The sequence below is a fragment of the Gracilinanus agilis genome, chromosome 3 (assembly GCF_016433145.1).
Source record: "Gracilinanus agilis isolate LMUSP501 chromosome 3, AgileGrace, whole genome shotgun sequence".
Classification (NCBI taxonomy): Eukaryota; Metazoa; Chordata; class Mammalia; order Didelphimorphia; family Didelphidae; genus Gracilinanus; species Gracilinanus agilis.
In genome coordinates, this window is record NC_058132.1 from 425526724 (window position 1) to 425551575 (window position 24852).

The following is a 24852-nucleotide window of genomic DNA, read 5'->3' on the forward strand; positions in this document are numbered from 1 at the left end:
AAATTTGATACAGTATCTTTTCTTAATGCTAATTGTTGTTCCCTGAAAGGCAGTTGATTATCAGCTGTTTTGAGCTGAGGTTCTGTGTTACTATGGGGCCTAGTCAATGATGGATGAATGAATACTTATATGGAGACAGCTTAAACAAAACCTATTTAATATTTCTTAAAAGATTTTAAGGTAGGAAAGGAGAGGTAAACAAAGGATTGAGGATTAGCTCCCTAATCTAAAAAGAATCTGAACTTTACCCACACCTCTGGTTTACAAAAACTGTCTTCCTGCTCGAGTTTCCATGAGCCTCCTTATACTCCTTATCACTAGACCAATTCCCCAAATACTATTCTAAATAATCTATACTAATTAATAATATCCTTATATATAGTTTAAAGTCACTGTCTCCTTGTATTCTTTCCAGCTCACTCTTCCAACTGCCAGCTCGTTTCAGGGCCTAGTTAGGCTTCAGTTGGCTTGCTTCACCCTGCAGCCACAAAGAGGAAAAACAGTCTTTCTTTCTCTTCTCAGTTGATCTTCTTTCCCAAACTATTCCAAAAACTCCAACCTGTTCTCCTCTTTCAACTGCCACTTGGTTTTCCACAGTTTTCCAGAGAGCAAGATCCAACCAGCCTCTTAGAGTAACACCTCACTCCAAGAGTGTCCAGCAGTTGGAAAAACCCAACAGTTTCTAAGGGTCCTCAGAATTCCCCACAGGAACTTTTCTTAAGATTTCAGCTGGGCCTTAAAGGTACTCTTACACTGGTCTTACCTTATGTGTATTTACTAAGTTCCTAATTAGCTGAAATACTTAATTAACCCCAATACTACCCATGAGCAATTAATATTTTTTCCAATTGTTTATATCAGCGGTTCCCAAACTTTTTTGGCCTACTGCCCCCTTTCCAGAAAAAAAATATCACTTAGCGCCCCCTGTCACATACTATCACCACCCCCTTACAGTAATTCACAGCCCCCAAATGCACCTGTGGCCATCACTGCCCCCCTGGATTGCTGCAGCACCCCCTCAGGGGGCGGTGGTGCCCACTTTGGGAATCACTGGTTTATATCTAACTTATATGTGTGAAAAGTGTAACTGTGTTCATATAATTCCTGTATTTTTCTTGGTAAGTAAATTCCCATGTATTTTATATTGGCCAGAGTCAATACAAATGGAATTTCTCTTTCTAGCTCTTGCTACTGAACTTTGTTGGTAATATATAGAAATGCTGATGATTATGTGGATTGATTTTGTACACTGCAACTTTACTAAAGTTGTTATTTCAACTAGTTTTTTGTTGATTCTCTAGGGTTCTCTAAGATGCATCACATCATCTGCAAAGAATGACATTTGAAGTAGTTAAAATAAGTAATGAGGATAGTTTAGTTTCCTTATTACCTACTTTAACTCTTTCAATTTCTTTTTCTTTTCTTATTACTAAAGTTAGCTTGTAATTTATCCCCTTTGCAGATGATACCTGCTTATGACTTTAGGTAGAAACTACTTTTCATTTTAAGGAATGGCCTATTTATTCCTATGCATTTTAGTGTTTTTAGTAGGAAAATTATTTTGCTGAAAGTTTTTTCTGCATCTATTGAGATAATCATGTGATTATCATGTGACTTGTTAGTTTGGTTATTGATATGGTCAATTTTGCTGATAATTTTTCTAACATTAAATTGGTCCTGCATTTCTGGTATAAATGTTATCGGATCATTGATTCTTTTGACATATGGCTATAGTCTACTTTGTAGTACTTAAATTTTACTTAAAATTTTTGCATCTTTATTCATTATTGAATTTGGCCTATAATTTTCTTTTTCTGTTTTGCTATTCCTAGCTTCGGTAACTACCATATTTGTATTATAAAAAGAATTTGGTAGGATTCATTCTCTACCTATTTTCCCAAGTAGTTTATTTAGTATTGAGATTAATTGTTCTTTAAATGTTTGATAGAATTCATTGTGAATTCATTTGACCCTAAGGATCTTTTCTTAGAGAGTTTATAGATGGTTTGTTCAATTTCTTTTTTCTGAGATGGAATTATTTAAGTATTCTATTTCCTTTTTTGTTTATCTGGGCAATTTAAATTTTTGTAAATATTCATCCATGCCACTTGGATTGTCAGATTTATTGGCATATATTTGAGCAAAATAGATCCTAATGATTGCTTCAATTTCCTCTTAATTGGTGGTGAATTTACTCTTTTTATTTTTTATACTGATTATTTTATTTTCTTTTTAAATCAGTTAATCAGTGCTCTATTTTATTTGTTTTTTCATAAAACCAACATCTAGTCTTATTTATTAGCTTAATGTTTCTCTTACTTTCACTTTTTAAATTTTCTCCTTTGGGGAAAATTGGGAATTTTTAATTTGTTCTTTTTCTAGTATTTTTAGTTGTATGCCCAATTCATTGATCTGATTTTTCTCTATGTTATGGATTTTTTATGGATTTCTCTATTTGAAACATTTAGAGATATAAATTTTCCCTTAAATGCTACTTTGGCTGTATCTCATAAATTTTGATATGTTGTCTCTTCATTGTCATTGTTATTCTCCTTAATGAAATTATTGATTGTTTCTATAATTTGTTATATGACTGACCTCTTTTGTATCATTAGATTAATTTGCAATAAATTTTTTTCCATGGACCCTTATGGATTATAATCTTTACTGTGCCATGATTTGAAAAGGAAGCATTTATTATTTCTGCTTTTCTTCATTTGGTTGTGAAATTTATATGCCCTAATATATGGCCACTTTTTGTATAGGTGTCATGTACTGCTAAAAAGAAGGAATATTCCTTTCAATTCCTGTTCAATTTTCTCCAAAGATCTGTTAGTTCTAACTTTTTCTAAACTTTCATTCACTTCCTTTACTTCCTTTTTGTTTATTTTTTGGTTTGATTTATCTATATCTGAAAAGGGAAAATTGAGGTTCCCCAATAGTACAGTTTTACAGTCTATTTACTCCTGAAGGTCCTTTAAATTCCTTTAAATTTCTTCTTTAAAAATTTGGAGCCTTTACCATTTAGCATGTGTGTGTGTGTGTGTGTGTGTGTGTGTATTTAGTATTGATGTTATTTCATTGTCTAAAGTACCTTTTATCAAGATATAATTTCCTTCCTTATCTCTTTTAATTAGATCCATTTTTGCTTTAGATTTTCCTGAGATCCTGATTATTACTCTTACTTTTTTTACTTCAGTTGATGCACAATAAATTCTTTTCCAGGCCCTTATTTTTACTCTGTGTGTGTCTCCTTGCCTCAGACGTGTTTCTTATAAACAGCATATCATAGGATGCTGGTTTTTAATCTGCTCTGCTATCCACTTCCATTTTATGGTTGAGTCCATCCCATTCATGTGCACAGTTATGGGTATGAACTGTGTATTGCCCTTCAACTTATTTTCCCCTTTTGGTCCTGCTCTTTCTCCTTTCATTCTCTTCTTCCTCAAAAGTGTTTTGCTTTTAATCACTGCCCCTCTACTTCCCCCTCCTTTTTGTTATTCCTCCCGTCCTCATCTTTCCCTCCTATTTCTTTCTAGGGTAAGGTAGGATTCTATATCTATTTTTGTATAAGTATTTTTCCTTATTATCTCTTTGGGGAACAAACCCAGCGGTGGTATGATTGGATCCAAAGGAAGGCATTCTTTTAAAGCCCTTTGAGCATAATTCCAAATTGCCCTCCAGAATGGTTGGATTAATTCACAACTCCACCAGCAGTGTATTTGTGTCCCAATTTTGCCACAACCCCTCCAATGTTTATCACTTTCCTTTGCTGCCATATTGGCCAATCTGCTAGGTGTGAGGTGATACCTCAGAGTTGTTTTTTATTTGCATTTCTTTAATCAGTAGGGACTTAGAACACTTTTTCATGTGCTTATTGATAGTTTTGATTTCTTCAGGCGAAAACTGCCTATTCATATCCCTTGACCATTTGTCGACTGGGGAATGGCTTGATTTTTTGTAAATTTGACTTAGTTCCTTATATATTTGGGAAATTAAATCTTTGTCAGAGAGCTTTGTTATAAAAATGTTCTCACAGTTTGTTGCTTTCCTTCTAATTTTGATTGCATTGATTTTGTTTATACAAAACCTTTTAAATTTGATATAATCAAAATCATTCATTTTACATTTTGTAATGTTCTCTGTCTCTTGCTTGGTCTTAAATTCCTTCCTTTCTGACAGATCTGACAGGTATACTATTCTATGTTCACCTAACTTATTTATGATTTCACTCTTTATATTTAAGTCATTTACCCATTTTGAATTTATCTTGGTATAGAGTGTGAAATGTTGATCTTGTGTAGATGGAATTTGCTTCCTGTGACTCTCTTACCCAGCATCCCATTTGCATATTTAAGTTACATGCTAAAGTAGGGAGGATATATTTTGCTGTGACCCCACTTCTCTCTCTCTCCTTCCAGGAACCTGGCTGTGGCGACTGAGGAGTGGGGAGAGGTTAGCAAGAAAATTTACTCACATGGTCATACTTGAGCTTTGTACTTCTATTTTTTATTTCTTCTACTTCAAGTGATTACTAATAAATCTTATGAAATATAATACTTGGAGATATTGATATTAATTTAAATCTTAACATTTTTGGCAACCAGAAGTCTGGAATTTAGGACCCTTATTCCTATCTTAGTTAAAGGCAGATTAACTTTAAAAGCCTCTGCCACGGGCAGCTGGGTAGCTCAGTGGATTGAGAGTCAGGCCTAGAGACTGGAGGTCCTAGGTTCAAATCCAGCCTCAGACACTTCCCAGCTGTATGACTCTGGGCAAGTCACTTGACCCCCATTGCCCACCCTTACCACTCTTCCACCTATGAACCAATACACAGAAGGTAAGGGTTTAAAAAAAAAAAAGCCTCTGCCACCCTTGCTGCTCCTCCTCTCATCTGGGAGAGGGGAAGATTTTCCAAGGGGCTTGGTTTCCCCTGGATGGCTTATTTTAATATTTTTTGTAACTATTCAGCTTTCTCTACCCTTCCAGCAGAATGACATTTTAGAACTAAAAGGTCTTCGTCATCAGTAAAGAGGTTTTTCTGGGCTCTCCTGCCAAATTTTGGAATGATGGCAATAATAGACTTTGTTAGAAATATCTCAGCTAAAGTTAACGGATTGGCTAGATCTGGAAAACTTGTGACAAGTATCTATGAGCTTCATAAGTTTTTTTTTTTTAAACCCTTAACTTCTGTATATTGGCTCCTTGGTGGAAGAGTGGTAAGGGTGGGCAATGGGGGTCAAGTGACTTGCCCAGAGTCACACAGCTGGGAAGTGTCTGAGGCCAGATTTGAACCTAGGACCTCCCGTCTCTAGGTCTGACTCTCAATCCACTGAGCTACCCAGCTGCTCCCTTCATAAGTTTTTAAAATGTTACACAGCAAGTGACTATAGAAACTCAGGTGAATCCTAATGATAGTGGGTTTGTTTGCTATTGTCATTAAATGGGCTTTTGTGATTTTGGAAATATTGGTACTTCTTAGAATGTGCATTAACTGTTGTACTACTGTTTGTTTTTTTATAAAGTTGTTAATAATTATATGCACTCACACTGTGAATCATGGCCAAATTAAAAGGATCTCATTTTTGAGTGAAAAACCTTTCATTTGTGCCTCTCTTTGGCTGACACCTTGTCATGAATTGTGAACAATGAATTTTTAATTTTTTTTATATTTTATTATTGTTTTTCCTTGTATGTGCAATTGGATGTTTGAATTTTTTCTTCTCTTATTTTTTGTACTTGTAGTACATGCAACCAGTATTAACAGTTTTTTGATTTTGCACTAAAATAAGTTTACAATATCCATTAGCCCTAATATCAATGCATACTCAAAAGCTGCCATTGATTGTCAAATATTATGGGACTTTGACTAATAATTGTGTCTGATTTCAGAAGAAGGGATCACAAAAGAGCCATTGTATAGTGCTAAGTAGCACAAGGTCAAGAAGACCAACTAATCACAGTGGGATTGATGAGAATTTGTGCCAAGACAGAGGACTTGTTTTGGGGTTTGAAGAAGTGGCAGTTTGACAACGTCAGACGCAGGATTTCCCTGTGCTGATTCAGACAAAGTACCTTAGTTTGGCTGCCATTTTGTCTCCCCTATCCTTGTGAGTGAAGGTAAAATCAGGATAGGGAATGCTATTTCCCTTTTGCTTCAAAGTCCCATTTTTCTCTTTCATAGTAAGGCGATTTTCTTTAGTCCTGGCTTCTGATTGGGTAAGTACATATTGCTGTAATGGTCCTTTAAGCTTGCGGGACATAATTCACTTTATTGGACCTTGATTCTAGGACCTGTTATGGGCTTATTATTGCTTGCTCAGAATTTTTATATGCTATTTGATTTTGATTTTTTTTCCTTTTTTTCTATTTGGGTTTTTCTTTCTTTTTTTTTTTTTAACTTCTTTTTGACAATTGATTCATATGCTTCATAACTCAGCCATGTATCCTGGGGTGATCCAGGTGTTGGTCAACATCCTCCTCAAGGGGAATTAGATAAGAAACTCACTAACTCTCCAAATTGAGAAAGTGAACTATTTGGAGAAGATGCCATGGACATACCTGCAGAAATCACACACTGCATCAAAAGATCCAGAATGAACTTTGGGATGTAGTGAATTGAATTGTAGGGGGTTGAATGCTTTTATTCTAACTGTAAACTTTTATGCCAAAGGTGATTGCCCCCAATTGGCTTTTTGTCAATGTACCCACCTAACATTGGTTTTGCTCTCTTTCTCTTTTATTTCCCTCTCATCCCCAAATTATTGTAATTTCCCCTTAGAAAGTGAAATATGGTATGCACCTTTAGTAAGAAATCTTTAGAGATATAAACTGGTTATATGTAATGATTCACTGTGGAGACTAAGCATATAAATCTGGGAGATTTTAACATGCTTGCCTCCCAGTGGAATTACAGGGGGGATTCTGTAGGTAGAATTTGCTCCCCAGAACTATCTTATCCAGCATCCCATTTGCATCCTTATGTTATGTGTATATACTACGTGTGAACACACTGAAGATAAAGTTTTGGTGTAACCCTGCCCTTCTCTCTCTTCTGGAAACATGCCTGTGGAGGCTGCGGGGAAGAGCTTGCCAGGAAAGTTTATTCACGTGGTCATACTTAAGCTTTGTACTTCTATTTTTTTTTATTTCTTCTCCTTCAAGTGAATACTAATAAATCTTATAAAATATAATACTTGGAGTTATTGATATTAATTTAAATCTTATAATCTAAACTTCATTTCCCTCATATTATTTCCTAATTTTCCCTGCATCTTTTGCCAAATATTGAGTTCTTGTCCCCAAAGCTGGGATCTTTTGGTTTATTGAGCACTAGCTTGTTGAGGTCATTTATCCCTAGACTATTCCATTGATCTATCCTTCTGTGTCTTATCCAGTACCATATTGTTTTGATGACCACTGCTTTAAAGTACAGTTTGAAATCTGGTACTGCTAGACCATCAGGATTCCATATCTATATGTATACGAGTATCATCTCTCTTTAGTTTCTTTCTCTTAATCTTTTTTTTAAAGTAGCTCCATTTCTACTGGTTCCTTCCCCTCACACCTGATCTCTTTCACTTGTACTTTGCTGCAAGTCCTTAAAACAAGTTGAGTAGTGCAGCCTTACTGCCAGGAGCATGGAAGGAGTGCTCAGAGAGCACAATTTAGGTCTACATAATTTTTACCTTCTTTTGGTGTCCTAGGCAACAGAAACAACTAAAGCTGCTTTATCTGGTGCAGAATGTCTGCTTTGGAGAGGTTTGAGGTAGGGATCTGAGAAAATGTTTAGTTCTTTATCTTGTTGGTAATATGACCCAGAAGTCCATGTTAACTCTGTGCTATGTACTTCATTGCTACAATGGAGTTGCCAGAAAAAAGGGAATGGGATTGTAAAAGCAATATACGCCACCAAAAAATAAAGGGAATTAAGACATAGACTCTGTTTAAATTGTTGGGAGGGTGTTAGAAGCACACCTTTTGAAAGGGGGCTGATAGCAGGCAATGAGCGGTAGTAATAGGAATGGGACCCACCTCCTCTGAAATCTTGCATTTCTCACTAGTTAGCACTGTTAAACATAAACTATAGTATTAGTCAAGCTTATACTGCAAAATCTGTATTATTGATCAGTTACCCATTCTGTACTGGATCTTTAGTGTTCTAAAATGGGTATTAGCTTCATGCCTAATCTGTTTTATTAATTATTCATATCGTTCCAAATTTATTTTAGTTAAGAACTGCTATGCCATAATTACTTATACTGGTCCTCCAATGTGGCTTCCCCACCCCCCAACCCCCGCCTGCCATATTCTCATTCCAGAAGGGCAGTGAGACCTCTCCCACACTGACAAATGATGACAAGGTGGACAATAGGAAACAGGAGACCTATGCACTGGGGACCCTGGCATTCCAGAATTCCCAAAATCTGCGCATGCTCCTTATTCTCTATGACATATCAAACTCCAAAACGTACCTCCATATGAATTTGCCCAACCCTATTTTCCAGGATTTTGAGGAAAGATGAAAATTTCTCTGGAATGGGAGATGACTAGCCCCCAGATCCTAATAAATATGCCAATCCTAATCCAGAGGCACAGAAGCACTCCACACTTGGAATTGCTACTCTGCACTTGGGGCTGCTACTCCACACCTGGAAAGTTGCTATTCCTTCAACTCTAGTAGCCTCTGGGTCTATCCATCAGCCTTAAGGCTTGTTATTTTACCTGATTAGCCTCCAGACAATTCCACCAGCTATTAGGTTATTACACAACTATAAACCTCTTCTTCAAATAAAATTATTTTCTTACTTCTTCATTGAATGGAGTTTGAGTCTCCTATTCTTGGATCAAGATCCTGCTACAAACTTAGGCTGTGTGGCACTTAACTAAGTCTTGAGGGAAAGGACCTAGCATCAAGCTGGTGTTGGCGCTATCCCCCAGAAGTCACTTGTGGCAGGCAGGTTGATGAACAATAATTGCCTGTAATGGGAAGAGGCTGAGACACAGATAATGAACAATAGGAGAAAATAAGGGGGGGGAAATGCTAAAATTACTAAAGATTTAAGGAAGAAGAAAATTCAAAGAACTTGAGCATAAATGATAATAGACCAAAAGGAAAAACACTTAATAGCAGATCTAATAAATGAGTTCAGGCATCTATGAATAAATATTTCAAAACAAAGGAAAATGACTCAATAGTGCGTTTTGAGCACAGCAAAGAACCACAGCATGTTCTTTATGAGTGGTTTAAAGAGAAATGAAACTCTGAAAGCACAATTGATGGCATGAACAGCTGAAATAATTGGCAGAATACAAAAACTTGTATCACTTTTAATTTTTAAAAAAAGAGAGAGGACAACTTTGTTGGGAAAGCTAATAATACATAGAAGTGAGAGAGTCTTGTATAAGCAAAACATACTGCCCAGAAAGCTACAGTACAAAGAGACAACAAGATCTCAAAAGAAATCTAAAAGAAAAATACAAGAAAAACTGCCCAGAACTTCTGAAACTAAGTGCCAATTAAAAGAATCCATAGAACGATCCTCAAAAATAGACAAGGCAAGAAACTCCAGGAAACATAGTGGGTAAATTTAATAACTCCTTTGAGAAATAATCAGCTTTATATGACCAGGAGAAAAACTTTTACCTATAAAGGAAAGAAAATTTGAGTAACACAAGACTATCTTGCACCCACAAGAAAACACAATAGGAAATGAAAATGTGTTTTGAAGAGCAAAGGAGATCAAGTAGCAACCCCAGGTGACAAGTCCTGTAAATCATTTTCCATCTATGAAAAAAAGATGTAAGTTCAAGATAAAGATGTTTAAAACAATTTTAGAAAGAAAATGGGACCTAAAGAGAGTGTATATTTTTTAAATATCCTAGGCCTATATTGGCAAACCTATGGCACATGTGCTGGAGTCTGCTATAAGTGGTGGCTCTCTTTCCCCTCTCCAATGGGAGCATTTCCTCCCTCCCATCTGGGTTAAGGTGGGGGAGCTCACTTGTGGCATACTTGTGGCAAATTGCAGTTTGGTCACCCAGTCTCCAAGCTCTCTAAAAGGTTTGCCATTACTGTCCTAGGCAAATGAAATACAGGGAAGGTGAATAAAGGCAATAGCAAAGAACAGCAATAATAAGAGTGATAGTAGGTAGACGAATAGGAGGACTTCTTCCTAAATGTACACAATGAGACAGGAGTGAAGATGGAAGTCAGGAGAAGATGATAGCAGAAAGGATGGCCTGGAGAATTAAGGACTAATTAAATTATAAAATTGTAAGATATATAAAATGGAGTATGAAAGGATGGAGTTGAGTCTTTTGATCTCTCAAGAAAAGGAGAACCTGCAGGAGAGTAAGTTAGGAGGCAAGGGAGACTAGGAAAAGGAAAAAGGAGCAAGTCTTATTTTGGTAGTGGGAAGGAGTGCTCCTAATGAATGCTGTTGAGAAGAGAGATGTTCTGTGAAGGGAGATGAGGAAACTTGGCAGAGGTTTTTTTGTAGGGATTTAGTGCATGGAGAGCCCATTCCCCTAGATTTAAGGCAGGAGGAACAGGAGCTTCTGGTGGCAAGTGGGAAGGCATGAGCCCAAGGATGAGATTTTTGAGGCAAATGGGAAAGGGCAAGTGACTAAAGGGCTAGGTTACTGGTGGGCTACATAATCAGAGATTTAGTAGGAGGAGGGGGCCCTACAGTGTAGGAATTACCAGCGAAAGGAATTGGAATTTTCCAAGAGGAAGGCACAGTGAAGAAGGGTTATAGAAACTCAATAAAGCAGTGGCAGAAATGCTTAAAGGAGAGACCTCAGAATGGACACATTGGAAGTTTTTACAGTATTGAAGCAACAGTGAATGGAGAGGGTCTAACTATGAGGCTATCTATCAGAGAATGAGAGTCTAGAGAAGATAGAAAGGGATAATGAAGAGAGTAGGGGAAAGAAATTCTTTCAAAGAAATTTTTTTAAAATGAGCAGGACAAATTGAAGAAGAGAAGGGGATTTTATTTGACTGAGTAACCAGATAAAAGCTGGACAGAAAAAAGAATTAATAAGTAAAATTTCAAAAGGACAGGGGAAACAAATGGGTCAAGGAAAGCGTGAAGTCAAGAGAAGAAGAGAGTCTGTCGGAATAGGGCCATGTTTAGAAATAATAAGCTAAAGAATGAAAAGACATAATACCCTGTTTACAATGGAAGAGGGAAAATTATGACTTGGAAAATTTAATATTAGAGACAATACAAATCTAATTCTCATAGTTTTATGTTCATGATTAAAAAGAAAGTGACAGAATAGATAAACTTTTGAAAAATTTTTTTGAAAGACATACAATGTTTAAAATGTTTAAAAATTTACTATGCAACCTGTGAGTTAAAAAAAAAAGGCAGATGTGAACATGCTATTCGATAAAGCAAAAACATTCAAAAAGTAAAATCCCAGAAAATTCCAAACAAGGAATCTACATTCTGCTGAAATAAATCACAGACAATAAACCAGTATCAGTATTAAACTATCAGTATTAAAAATGTGCTAGTATTCAAATTCATAAAGGAAACAGTAACTGAGCTATAATAACATATAATAACACAATAGCAACAAGAGACTTTCATGTCCCTTTCTCAGATTTGGATAAGTGTAACTGAAAGATAAAGGGGCAAATACAGAGCCAAACAAATTACTAAAAGATTTATGGTCTCTTCCAAATATAACTGAAAAAAGTGTTTCCCAGGAGCACATGGAACTTTTGACAAAAATCTGACCATATACCAAAGCACAAAAAAATGGCAAACATATAAAAAAGAGGAAATAGTAAATATATACTTTATACATGTCAACACAATAAAAAATAGTCATTGGTTCAGGGATGACAGCCAGGCAAAAGACAGAGAACTTCAACTTCCACTGAGATTTAAAAATGAAATCCAAAATAATGAGTGGATCGAAGAACAAATCAGAGAAACAATAAATAATTATGTAAAGGAAAATTATAATAATTAGACAACATACCAAAATTATGGAATTCAGTAAAAAATTTCTCAGAAACATCACATCCCTACAAACATATGCTAACAAAATAGAAAAAATTAGAATTAACTAAATATGCATTTAAAAATCAGAAAGCTAACAAACACATAAAATAAGCACAAAAAAAATAAAACTAGAGAAACAAAAAAAAAACAAAGAAATAAGTAAAACTAAAAGCTATTTTGTTTAAAATACTAATACAATTGATAAACCTTTAATAATCTTATTAAATATAATTAAAACAAGAGTAAAGTCAATAAAATGGCAAATGAGCAAGGTGAAATCTCTCTCTCACACACACATATGCATACATAAAATCCAGAAGAAATAAAAAGAATAATATGAACCTATTATATGGGATATTGATATTAAAATTGATCTATATTATTTCCTTATTGATCCTATTTACAAGTAATTGATTTTGTTTTGTACTTTTCCCCCTCTGTAACCGACTAAGTCATAGTCTTTGTCTCTAAATTTAGCAAAGAATTCAGCTCATCTATAATGGGCTAAGTTTAGAAATCCACTTCTGCTAATAATTTGTGCTGGCCTTGGAGAGTATGTGAGAAGAAAAGAGTAGGCCTGATATCTTTAGCTACCAAGTTATTCTTTAAGGATGTATGGTTTTCTGTCCAAAAGTCAGGGCTGCTATCTCACACTTGGCCTCAAACAATAGAGCCATTCTTAGTCTTGTGGGAAAAGGGTTTGGTAGCCTTAATTATCAAACTTCATGTTCTTTCTTGACTTTCAGCTTTCTAATATCATTTTGTACTCAATCCCACGATGCCATCTACCCTGCTATGTGCTTTGTTTTTAACTTCTTAAAACTTATATAAAGAAAACTGTCTAACTGCTTGGGATCTTTGGCATGAATGGAGGCAAGCCACTGACCCATTTATTGACAGGTAGAAGAATGCCTTTACTTGGAGATCTTCCTCAGTTTACCACTTTAAAAAAATTCTACTGTAACAATATACAATTTTAACATGAAAAATTATATTATGAAAGATTTTTTAAAAAAAGAAAAAAGATCATATGAAAAAATCAGAATAGATGCAACAGTTCTCACAGATAATGGGCAGATATAGTCTTAACTAGCGGAAGAGAGGAAAATACAAAAGACAAAATTGACAATTTTGATTATATGAAATTGAAAAGTTTCAACATCAACAAAATTAATGTACCTAGGATAAAAAGGGAAGCAAACAGAAAAAAAGAATTTTGTTATCAGAATTCTCTCATAAGGATTTTATACCTGATATGTAAAAAAAGTAGTAAAAGATTAATATCTATTCCTCAACAGATAAGTATTCAAAGAATATGAACAGTTTAAAAAAAAGGAAGAATTGCAAAGGATTCACAACCACGAGTGAATGCAAATCCCTAGAAATAAGATAAATAAAAACCAAAACAACAGTGAGGTTTCAACTCATACCCTGAAAATTGGCAAATATGTACAACAGCCAGTGTTGGAAGGTTGTGGGATGATAGACATACTTAGGGACTGTTGGTAGAACTAGGACATGGTACAACCATTTGGGAAAGCAATTTAGATTTTTGCAGTGTCTTCATAACTTTTGGCCAAAAGATTACATTATTGGACTTATGCCTCAAGGAAGCCCCAGATCAGAAAGTCCCTAGGTACATCAAATTATTTATTTATGTACTTTTTGTGATAGCAAAGAATTGGAAACAAATTAGATGTTCATCCTGGGTAAAAGCTAAATAAAATATGATACGTGAATGTAATGGAATATTATTGGGCTTGTAAATGTGTAAAAATTAGCAGCTGGGATCTAAAAAGAGCTTTGTTCCAAAAATCAAATGTTAAAACTAGATTTCACTGAAAGACATTTTCTACAACGAATAATGTTAATATAACATTGAGATTCTAGTGAAATTTGTTACACGGATATATGGAAATCACTCAACATTAGCTCACTTTTAAGATGTGAAATGCTGAGCTATTAAATGAGATTATTTTAGGGACCTGAGGCAAGGCCCTATATCAGTTTGCCTACATAGGAATGGCACTAACTTAAACAATTAAAGCAAAATCTTCTCTTAAATAATTTTCCCCATAGTTCAATAAGCACACCATCATCATACAAAGAATTCAAATGTACAATTTGGGACTAACCAGTCTTTAAGTTAAAAATATGTCTCAGTATAATGTTTGAGGTCTATAATGTTCATAAATTATTCTAAGTAAATTTAGAATGGGTTTCTTCCTAAAAGGATCTTTCAAGGTAGTAATTTTCCATGTCAGAATCTTAGACATTCATTGTTTTTTTATTAGTTTTCCCCTCATCAACCATTTCCATGAAATTACCAATACAGATACCAACTAGAGTACACTATCACTGAACTCACTGAACATTGTAGATATTGATTAAAAAAAGGTCTTTATTATTTATACATATGCATGTGCAGCTAGGTGGTACAGTGGATACAGTGTTGGACTTGGAGACAGGAAGACCTGAGTTCAAATTCTACTACTTATCCTGACATTAGTTTGTGACTAACCTCTATCTACCTCCATGTTCTCATCAGTAAAATGGGGATAATAACAGCTTCTATTTCCCAAGGTTGCTGTGAAGATAAAATGATGTATTTGTAAAGCACTTTTCAAACCTTAAAAGCTATAAATGCTGGCTTATATTTCTTCTTATTGTTATCATGTACATCAATATATACAAAACATACACACATACTACTTATGATAGGCCCTTTTCTTGTTGTTGAGTTGTTTCAGTTATGTCTGATTCTTTGTTACACATTTATGATGTTCTTGGAGTGATTTGCCATTTCCTTCTCTGGCTCATTTTACAGATGAGAAATAGAGGCAAGCAGGGTTTAGTGACTTGCCCAAGGACATACAGTTAATATGTGCCTGAGGCCAGAAATGAATCCAGAAGATGAGTCTTTGTAACTCCAGGCCTTGCACTCTATTCACATGTCAGCTAGCTTCCCTGATAGGCCCTGTAACCTAGAGCAAAAATACCAATCCAACTCAATAAAAAATTTAAGAACAAATCATAACAAGTATATTACTATAAACTTAAAAATCTAATATTTACAATGAGTATAAGGCCCTTCGATGTAAAGGTCTAACACTAGATCATTAGCTTTGCCATAGAATAGGGTTTAATGGCTTAATATACATCTTTTTTCTTCTGCTAATATTGGTACTATAAAGGCACTAGTTTTGATGTTTCTGTAACAAAGTATACATAGAATACTTACATATTTTACTTACTCTGTCTTATTTATAAAGGAATTATTTATGAATCAGAAATAGATTTTGATAACAAGATTAACTTTTGAATCACCGAATTCCATTCACAAAATGTTTCTTCATTAAATTTAAATATTTCTATCTACAAAGTGAGTTCTACAGATTCTTTTGGAGTAAGTAAATAAAAGCACAGCAATTGGTGATCTTATAACAATATCAACTGATTTCACAGCATTGTTAATATAGAACATTCTTGGTTAATGTGTTGAACAATTTACAAAAGTAAAGTATGAACTGTATAGAGTAAAACATGTCTTCTCATAAATGATTTAAAAATACGTGTGTATAATTTTTACAAGTTCCACATTTAAATAGCCCTTGTTCAAGTATTCCTATTTTCCTTTGAAATATTATCTCCTATCTGAATTGTAAAATAGTTTTGTTCTTTTTTTATAAAAATAGTAATCTATGTAAGACTGAAAAGTACATTGAAGTCTGACTTGAGAAATCAGCTGCTAATTTCAATGAAAACTTAAATCTGGGATTAAAACAAGTTTAGATGCCATTTTAAGTTAAACATCCTTGTCAGAAATATACAAACATTTTGGTGTCAGATACTTTAAATAAAATCCCAATAAGCTGACATTGCAACAACATGTTATAACAGACTGTTACTAATGTTTATCCACAAGTCTTAGTGATCCCCACCCAAAACTCAACTCAATATTTCTAAAAATATATCTATGCAAATATATAATATACAATATACCTCCTTACAAACACTTAAGTAGCCATAAATAAAACTTTATTCTTTTAATTTCATTTACAAGCTACCAAGTACTATGTATTTTACATAGCACTAGACACTTAAAATGATTGCAGTTACACAAAGATCCATACTGAATAGAAAGCTGTGGATAAAGGATCTTAAGATAAAAGCAAAATAATACTGAAAATAAGTGGCAAAAGGGCATTTTTGCCATGGTAAATCAGACTTGTATGTTGCTTCAGTTCTGGTTAAAACAAAGACTGAGCGCCATGCGATTCTCAGCTTTATTGTTTGCAGTCTGGCTAAAGTCTGTACAGTCATTTTGTTTTTTGCAATTATTAAAATAAAAAAGTTAAAAACTATAGCAGCAACAAGCAAACCTTGTGACAGGAAGGCAAGGGTTAAGAACTAAAAAGTTTATACAATGTGCTTAAGAAAGTTTGTATAGTTTATCTTCCATCAGCTGGCGTTCGACTGAGGGACAACATGATTCGGGCAAATCGTTCACACAGTTCATGTGTAGAATATGAAGGTAATTTTGGTGGCTCATTGAAACCTTTGATCTCTGTAGAACAATCAAGCAATTTTGGTAGGAAGTCAGTCAGCTTTTCTTGGAGGTTGGCTACAAATACAAAAAAAAAAAATTATTCTAATGATGTTGGGAAAAGTAGCTCATCAAATGAATAACCTAAATATTAATTTCTATCTGGAAATTTAAAAGTTAATATTAAATTTCAAAATGATTTTAAAAATTTAACATGTTTTTTGTAAGAAACAAGTGTATTAAGTATAACTCAGTTCATGGTTGAAATAAAAGATTTAAATGCAAAGGTAATAATTACAGAGTTAAAAGGTTAGAAATAAGAACAAATATTATTTGATGAAAACCCAATTGCTGTTAACCATAAGAATTAGACAAGGGGGCAGCTGGATAGCTCAGTGGATTAAGAGCCAGGCCTAGAGATGGGAGGTTCTAAGTTCAAATTTGGCCTCAGACACTTCCCAGCTGTGTGACCCTGGGCAAGTCACTTAACCCCCATTGCCTAGCCCTTACCACTCTTCTCCTTTGGAATCAATACACAGTATTGATTCCAAGATGGAAGGTAAGGGTTTATTTAAAAAAAAAAATAGACAAAAAGGGATATCAGGAAAGGCTAACCCTAGAAAATGGAATATGAGTTGCTCTTTAAGTGCGGCTAGAGATTCTAAGACTTGAGTGTGCAATGCAATTCAGGTGGAAGGGTAAAGGAGAAAACCTATGATGGAATTAGATCAAATTCATGGAATGGTTACAAGTTTGGTTAAAGCAAGAATGTGTAAAAGGAGAAATAATCAAATCAGGTTGGAGGAGTCAGCTTTTTAAAGGCTGGGCTAAGGAGTTCCAATTTTATATCAGAGGTAAAAGGGTAGTTGCTGAATAATTTTGAATAGAAAAATGATATAGCAAGCCTTAAAATATCAATTTGACAACTGGATGGATTAAAAGCAAAGTCTAGTCAGGGATGATGAAGACCTGAATTATGATGGTGACCAAGGGAATGGAGAGAAGATGGATGGAAGATATATAAGAAGAATTGATAAGAGTTGACAACTTGTTGGATATACATAAAGAATGAGTGAGAGGGTACTAGAAGAATAGTGGAGTCCTTAAAATAAATAGATTTACACTTACATTCCATTTCTTGTCCAAGATATGAACACCAGCGATTTCTCATATCTTCTACAGCAACTATATCCTTCTCTTCCATTTCATCCACCAGTAACAATGGCAAACATGGGACAATAAACTCATTCATAATAATCAATCCATTGTTTACTTCTTGATCATCTCCAGATTCAAATAGCTCTGCAGCATGCTCATTTAATTTCTTTATGAGATATAAGAGGACAAATATTTTACTATATTATCTTGATACTGAATAAAATCTACACCATGTAATCTATATGTTTATGATTAAAGGTGGTCACATGGATGCTTAAACATATAACCTGCAATACATTTTTATCTCTGGAAGATAATCAATGGGCAATTTTTAAAATAGAAAATAATTTGTATCATTTTAGGTATTATTTTCATTGATTCTAAGGTGGAAAAAATGGTGATCTCTAAAATACTTACTGTATACTTTAATCATCCCACACTCTAAAATGTGGTAGGTATACATCAACAGAAAAAATTTAATGAGAAAGGAAATTGTGCTAAGTTATACAGAGCTTCAAAGGAAAAAAAAAATCAAAAGACACACCTTGTGATGATTTATAAAGAAAATTTATTTTGAACCCAGCCTTCATTCCCATAGAATTTAAATATATATTTATTATTGTTACATAACAAAAATAAATAAAGAAATAAACCTTTGTGTTGTTTTAAAAATTTCTACTGCACAAGGCTTTTTGTGTAAAGTATCCCACTTAAAATCTTACAAAGCATTTTATAGTACTTGTAATTTTTATATAAATAGAGCATCTATTTTTTATCTAAGCAAATAATCATATCATGAAAATATTTTCAAGAAAGGATTCTTTCCCACAACTACTGAGGAGGTTGTACTTGAATCTTTACATACTTTCATGTCAAAAGGAAAAATTTCATAAATAAACTATTTATTTTTTATATTATTACTATTTTTCAAAAAGCAGTTGTCAAGAATCAATTCCAGTTATCATTTTCAACAAATCACTTGCAGAATCCTATAATAAATGCCTTCATTTAAAACAAAGACCAGATGTCAAGGTTTTAAAAATCATTTATAAAAATTTATCTTTTGAAACCTTAGTAAAGTTGAAAAAGTATAGTTGAGGTTTTGAGTGAAATTAAAGGCTTAAAATATAAAAACTTTTAAAATGGGTTAAATAAAGACTATTGAATTTAATAAACTCAAAAGAATATGACTGGAATTTAATGTACAAACTAATTTTACAGAAAAAATTTTAAGGCAAATAGCAATATTACAAATTTATGTCCCCATTTAATTTTTAACACACTTTTAAAACAGAATTATAATATAATATAGAAGTGTCAGACTCACAGCCTCAAAACTCATTACTGTGAACCAGATTAAAATATAATTGGGAAATGTTTAATAAAATAAATAAAAATGCACTGTAATACAGATAATGTTAATTTGGACTTTTCTAAGTTAATGCTGCCCATCAGATTCCATTTGAGTTTGACACCACTGGTTTAAAAGGTATAGCATACTGCTTTCTTAGAAATGAGATTACACTATCACATTTCACCAATTCATATTAAAAATATGCTTAATGGCTAAAATAAATGAACTAAATCTCTTTGGAACTAGAACTGTGTAGTTTGAAGTTATGGTTTTCTAGGAGTGAAATTTAATGAGAAAATAGCAGCAAAAATGGAATGCTGCATTTTACACAATAAAGTTAGCTGAAACTAATGTCATTTACCCTTCACAATGGAAATACTCCAAATAATTGCAGTTAATTGGAGGGGGAAATAAAGATGAAAATGTCTATGGACACTATTCTGGGCAAATGGGCATTTAAAATATTGGAAAAGCAAGTATAGTCTCTTAAGTATACAAAAAAGTACAAAGCCTTTTCAGATAATAATGACAACAGCATTAATGGTAATTAATAATCAATTGTAATGGTTTAAACCATGCTAGTTAATTATAAGATCAGCACAATGAAATAATAACATTCTTATGTCTTCTGGGGTTGCAACAGCATTACAGAAAAAGTATAGTTGCAAAGAAACTTTAAGAACTGAAAATTGTCATATAATGAGAAGCACAGCCTGCTCTATTCATTAAATTTCTCTTTTCTCCTGTATCTAAAGTAATTAGAGGTTCATAAGAGGAAGGGTAATGTGCCAGGGCATATGAAACAGGATTCTGAAGGGATCTGAGCTACATAGGAACCCTTAAGCAGAGTTTTGTTTCAGACTTAAATTCAGTCATTCTTACTATCTCTGTTCAAATTCTCCATGTATTTCTTCAAATTTTGCCATTAACAGCTCAAGTTAAAAATGAAATGAGCAAACAATTGCATGGATTCCACTTACTAGTAAACATTCTCGTCTGTAATGTGATATCAATTCTTCATCATGTCCTCGGTATGGACCCTTGGACAAGAGCTCCTTGTTATGCTGATAAGCACAGATAAGATACAATATGGCTTCTACATAACTTAAAATTAAAAGAAAAAACATAACATCAGTGTTTCCATATATATAATAATACCATTATCAAAATTATGATAGTCTGTGTCAATGAAAGAGGGTATTAGTACACATACTGGTAGCTACTCTGTCTAGATTTTTCTTCCATAGAAAAGTGGGATTTATTAGAAATTCAGTTTCTAGAAAGTGGAGGAATAAATGAGGGTAGACTGTTATCCCATGTTCATTTTCACATTTATCTTCCAAATGTCCTATTTTTTCAACTTTCAAATAGTGAACAAGAATTAATCTTATAGGAAAGGAAGCAGAATCTATTCAATTAATGATTAAAAATTCATTTTTGTAAAGAGGCACTAGATTTAAGAAGCAAAACCAATGCAACCCAAATTAGAAGGGAAGCAACAAATTGGTAAAAAAATTTTTATTAAAAAAAACCTGGCAAAGTTCTCATTTCTCAAATTTTATGAGGAGCTAAGCCAATTGTACAAAAAAAAAATCAAGGACAAATGGTCAAGGGACATGAATAGATGGTTTTCAGATAAAGAAATCAAAACTATCCATAAGCACATGAAAAAGTGTTCTAAATCTCTCATAATTAGAGAAATGCAAATCAAAACAACGCTGAGGTACCATCTCACACCTAGCAGACTGGTAAAGGAAAATAATAAATGTTGGAAGGGATGTGGCAAAATCAGGACACTAATGCATTGCTGGTGGAGTTGTGAATTAATTTAGCCATTCTGGAGGGCAATTTGGAATTATGTACAAAAGGAGTTAAAAGAATGCATACTCTTTGATCCAGCCATACTACTGCTAGGTTTGTACCCCAAAGAGATAATAAGGAAAAATACTTGTACAAAAATATTCATAGCCATGTTCTTTGTGGTGGCAAAAAAATTGGAAAATGAAGGTGTGTCCCTCAATTGGGGAATGGCTGAACAAATTGTGATATATCATGTTGATGGAATAAAATTGTGCTGTAAGGACAGATGATCTGGAGGCTTTCCATGTGAACTGGGAGAACCTCAATGAACTGATGCAGAGTGAACTTAGGAGAACCAGAAGAACATTGTATACAAGAAGTAAAACAGTGTGGAACAATTCAATGTAATGGACTTTGCTACTAGTATCAATGCAATAAGCCAGGACACTCCTAAAGGACTTATGTAAAAGAATGCTATTCACAATGAGAGAAAGAACTATGGGAGTAGAAATGCAAAAGTAAAACACATGACATCATTTGTCACATGTATGTATGGGTATGTGATTTGCGACTTAAGCTTTCAAAAAAAAATTGCTCTATAGCAAAAATGAATTAATATGGAAATAGGTATCAAGTGATAACATTTGTACAACCCAGTGGAATTGCCTGTTGGCTCTGGGAGATGGGAGAGAAAGAAAATGAATCATGTAAACATGGAAAAATATCTTTAAAAAATAAATAAAAATAAAAGGTTTAAGAAGCTAATTTACTACAATTAGAAAATGAGATCAGTACTATAGTTCCACTTTATTTTAGTTAAATGTAATTAAGGAATAGGAATTTTTAAAAGTAATTTTGAGAAAAGTATAGAATTTGTATTCTACTTCTAGCCTTCTCTTCTATGAATACATGTTTAAATCATTTAAACTTTCTGTCCCTCAGTTCATCTACAAAGCAAAAATAATATCCATCCTTTATATTTTAAAATAAAGTAAGATCACAGCTATGAAAATGCACTGAAAAAATTAGAAGCTGATAGCTCAAAATTCTAGAATCCTTAAATACTTGGCGGTTTGTGGTTGCTTCATATATACTGATTATAACCAATCAAAATACCTACTATGTGAAAGGTATTGTGTTATGACACAAAGACAATGGAAAATAGTTGCTATACTCAAGGAGTTTACATACTAATGAGAGAGAAAAGATGTACAAAATGTATGTGCAAAATACAATACAGACCAAGGTACGTTTTGGAAGGAAAGTGTCATGGACAAGATGGTGAGGGAAGGAAGCCAAGGACTCCAACAGGTAGAGGTGGGGAGGGAAGCTGGTGACAGCAAGGCATGGAGATAGGAGATAGACGATCATGTGTTAATAGTAAAAAGTTCACTTAGGTTGCATCATACAAGGCATATAATGTGGAACATAATTCAAATTGTAGGATGAAGCCAGGCTAAGAAGAGTTTACACTTTATGTTGGGGCTAACAGGGAACCACTGGAGTTCACCAAATAGTTCTTTTTAGGAATATCACTTTGGCAGTTGTTTGGATGTTGGAATAGAGTGGGGAGAGACTTCAGAAAGATCAATTAGGAGGTTATAGCAATAATCCACATGAAATGTGATGGGACTATGAATTGCAGTAGTGCCTACATGGGAGAAGAGAAGGGCATATGAAAGACATCATAAATGTGAAAAAGATAAGATTTGCAACTTTTGGACAGGTGAGTTGGAGAGTTGACACATAGAGTGAATGGAAGGTTGGTAGTGCACTTAATGAAGTTTAAGGATAGTAGGTTTTGAGGGAAAGATAATGGATGTGTTGAACTTCAGGGATTCGTGATTTAATCAATATGGATAATTTCCTACATTGACACATACTGTAAATCCTTGTAAAATATAAGATTCTCAGAAATAATGAAAAAATGGTGAATTTTTTGACAACAAATCTGGTGATTAGCATCTCTAATTTTGCTGGTTTGATTTTGAGATCATATATTGTTTATTTCTGAGGCATTTTGAGAAATCTTTCCAGCTACATAGGATCAACTCTAGCTGATACTACTGGTATAACCTTTGAAAACTCAAGGTCACTTTCATACCAGAATAAAGTATCAAAGTAGGGGTTTTGGTGGATGTAATACTATTCACTACTCTGCTGATGAAAACAGATTTTCATTTAGGTTGATCGAAAGAAATTCTACTCTTATTTTAGATTTAAATTATACATATTAAACATAACTTGTTTAAAGGGGATTCTTGGTTAGGACAGAACAGAGGCCTCTGATGTCTCATCTGACTCTGAAACTTTGGACTTCTTTGCTTTCATTCTTTTGGGAGTATGCAATAAAGTCAATCATCTTTAAAATTAGAAAACTATAACAAAAATGGCAGCACTGCCCTCTAGAGGACATAATTAAAGATAAGAAGTAGAGAAGCTGGCTTGAGAAAGAATCAGAGTTTCAAATAGAGCTGAGAGAGAATGTTAATTTCAACTGGTGGCAGTTATAACCGTTATTCTATGACAATTACACTCTTTGGGTGTGGCATTCCAGCAGTGGGCTTCTGGCAGTCGACAAAGCCACAGGCAGCTGCTTTCTCTCTCAGGGCTGGAGAAGGTAACATCTTTGCCTCTCTCTATCTCAGTCTGAGGGAAAGACTTGAAGGAGTGGAGTGTTTTCTTTTCCAACTTGGGAAACACTATTCATTCATCTGTTACTGTCTATAGAATGGTTAAACTGTGAAAAGACCAAACAAAACCTGATCTTTGGTTTGGACTCTGAGTCTGTTAAGGCTCAGAATTCTAACCTGATACTTGTGGAGTCTCAACCAGCTAGCCCTTGGTTATCTTTATAACTTAAAGGATAAGTTAAGAGTTATAGTGGTTAGGCTTATTTGGAATAGTATAAATTTATTTAGTTAGATCAGGGAGGATTAGCATAGCCTGTGAACCAAAGGGGAAGTGGTTCCTTGTGGGACCTGGGAGTTTATTCAGGTGGAGTTAGAATCCCTTAGAATTAAAAATCCTTTTTCTATATTTTTCATAAACAAGAGTCTATTTAGCGTTCCTTGCGCCTTGCTCGCTCTATTATTTTATTTTTACAATGCCAAGAAAACTGGTAAAATTACCAATCTTGAAAAATTAGTTCTGAATATAGTTACGGGTCTGATATCTGAAGACTGAAAAGTTCATTGACTAGAAGGTTAAATACCTGGTAATGAATGTTTTCATTGTGGACACCTATATAACATACATAAACATAACATGGCATTCACAGCAGTGTGCCATCTTTCTATCCTCCATTTCCAGGCATGGTGATAAGAAAGGAGAATTCTTAACATGTCTACAAGTATGAATTTAATTAATATCATTGTTTAACAATAATACCTTGCTAAATAAAATATGTTTATAGCTATTATTTCTTTCTACTAGATAGATAATTTCAGTTTTGTGGGCTATTGTTCAGTCTTTCAGTTGTGTGTGACTCTTTGTGACCTCATGAACCATAGCTATCTATGGGGTTTTCTTGATGAGGACACTGGAGTGTTTTGTCATTTCCTTCTCCATTAGATCCTTCTATTAGGACAGAGGTTAAATAACTTTTCACTGTATTCATTGAGCCACTAACAGCCACCTAGACATAGTGGTTAAGTAACTTGCCCAGGGTCACACAGCTAGGAAGTGTCTAAGGCCACATTTGGACTTAGGTCTTTCTGACTCCATGCCCAGAACCCTATCCACAGCTGCCTCTATTTTCTATAGTTCACTAAAATTAACCTTAAACCAATTTGCAGTTTTATTTCTTGCCAGGCTGATGACAATGCAGAGAAATTATATTTTTTATTGTAAGATAATTAGTCTCTGGGGCAAATATGAAATCAGATTGGCTATGGAACACTACCAGAACAGAGATAAGTCAGATACTATGAGGTATAGCATACCCTGGTTCTGTTGCAATTACTTCCTTC

General features: G+C 34.1%; 1 protein-coding gene across 1 annotated transcript in view; it reads right to left on the reverse strand.

The window, feature by feature from the left end:
• Window positions 1-16291: 16291 nt before the first annotated feature.
• The window catches only part of USP25 (ubiquitin specific peptidase 25), a 206661-nt gene continuing 198100 nt past the window's right edge, over window positions 16292-24852 (reverse strand). Inside the window, exons 24-26 of the mRNA XM_044670322.1 lie at window positions 20062-20185; window positions 17698-17893; window positions 16292-16647 (exon numbers count right to left, since the gene is read on the reverse strand). Of these exons, the coding sequence (XP_044526257.1) occupies window positions 16475-16647; window positions 17698-17893; window positions 20062-20185 (493 nt within the window). The 3' untranslated portion in view covers window positions 16292-16474. The remainder of the gene's footprint in view (window positions 16648-17697; window positions 17894-20061; window positions 20186-24852) is intronic.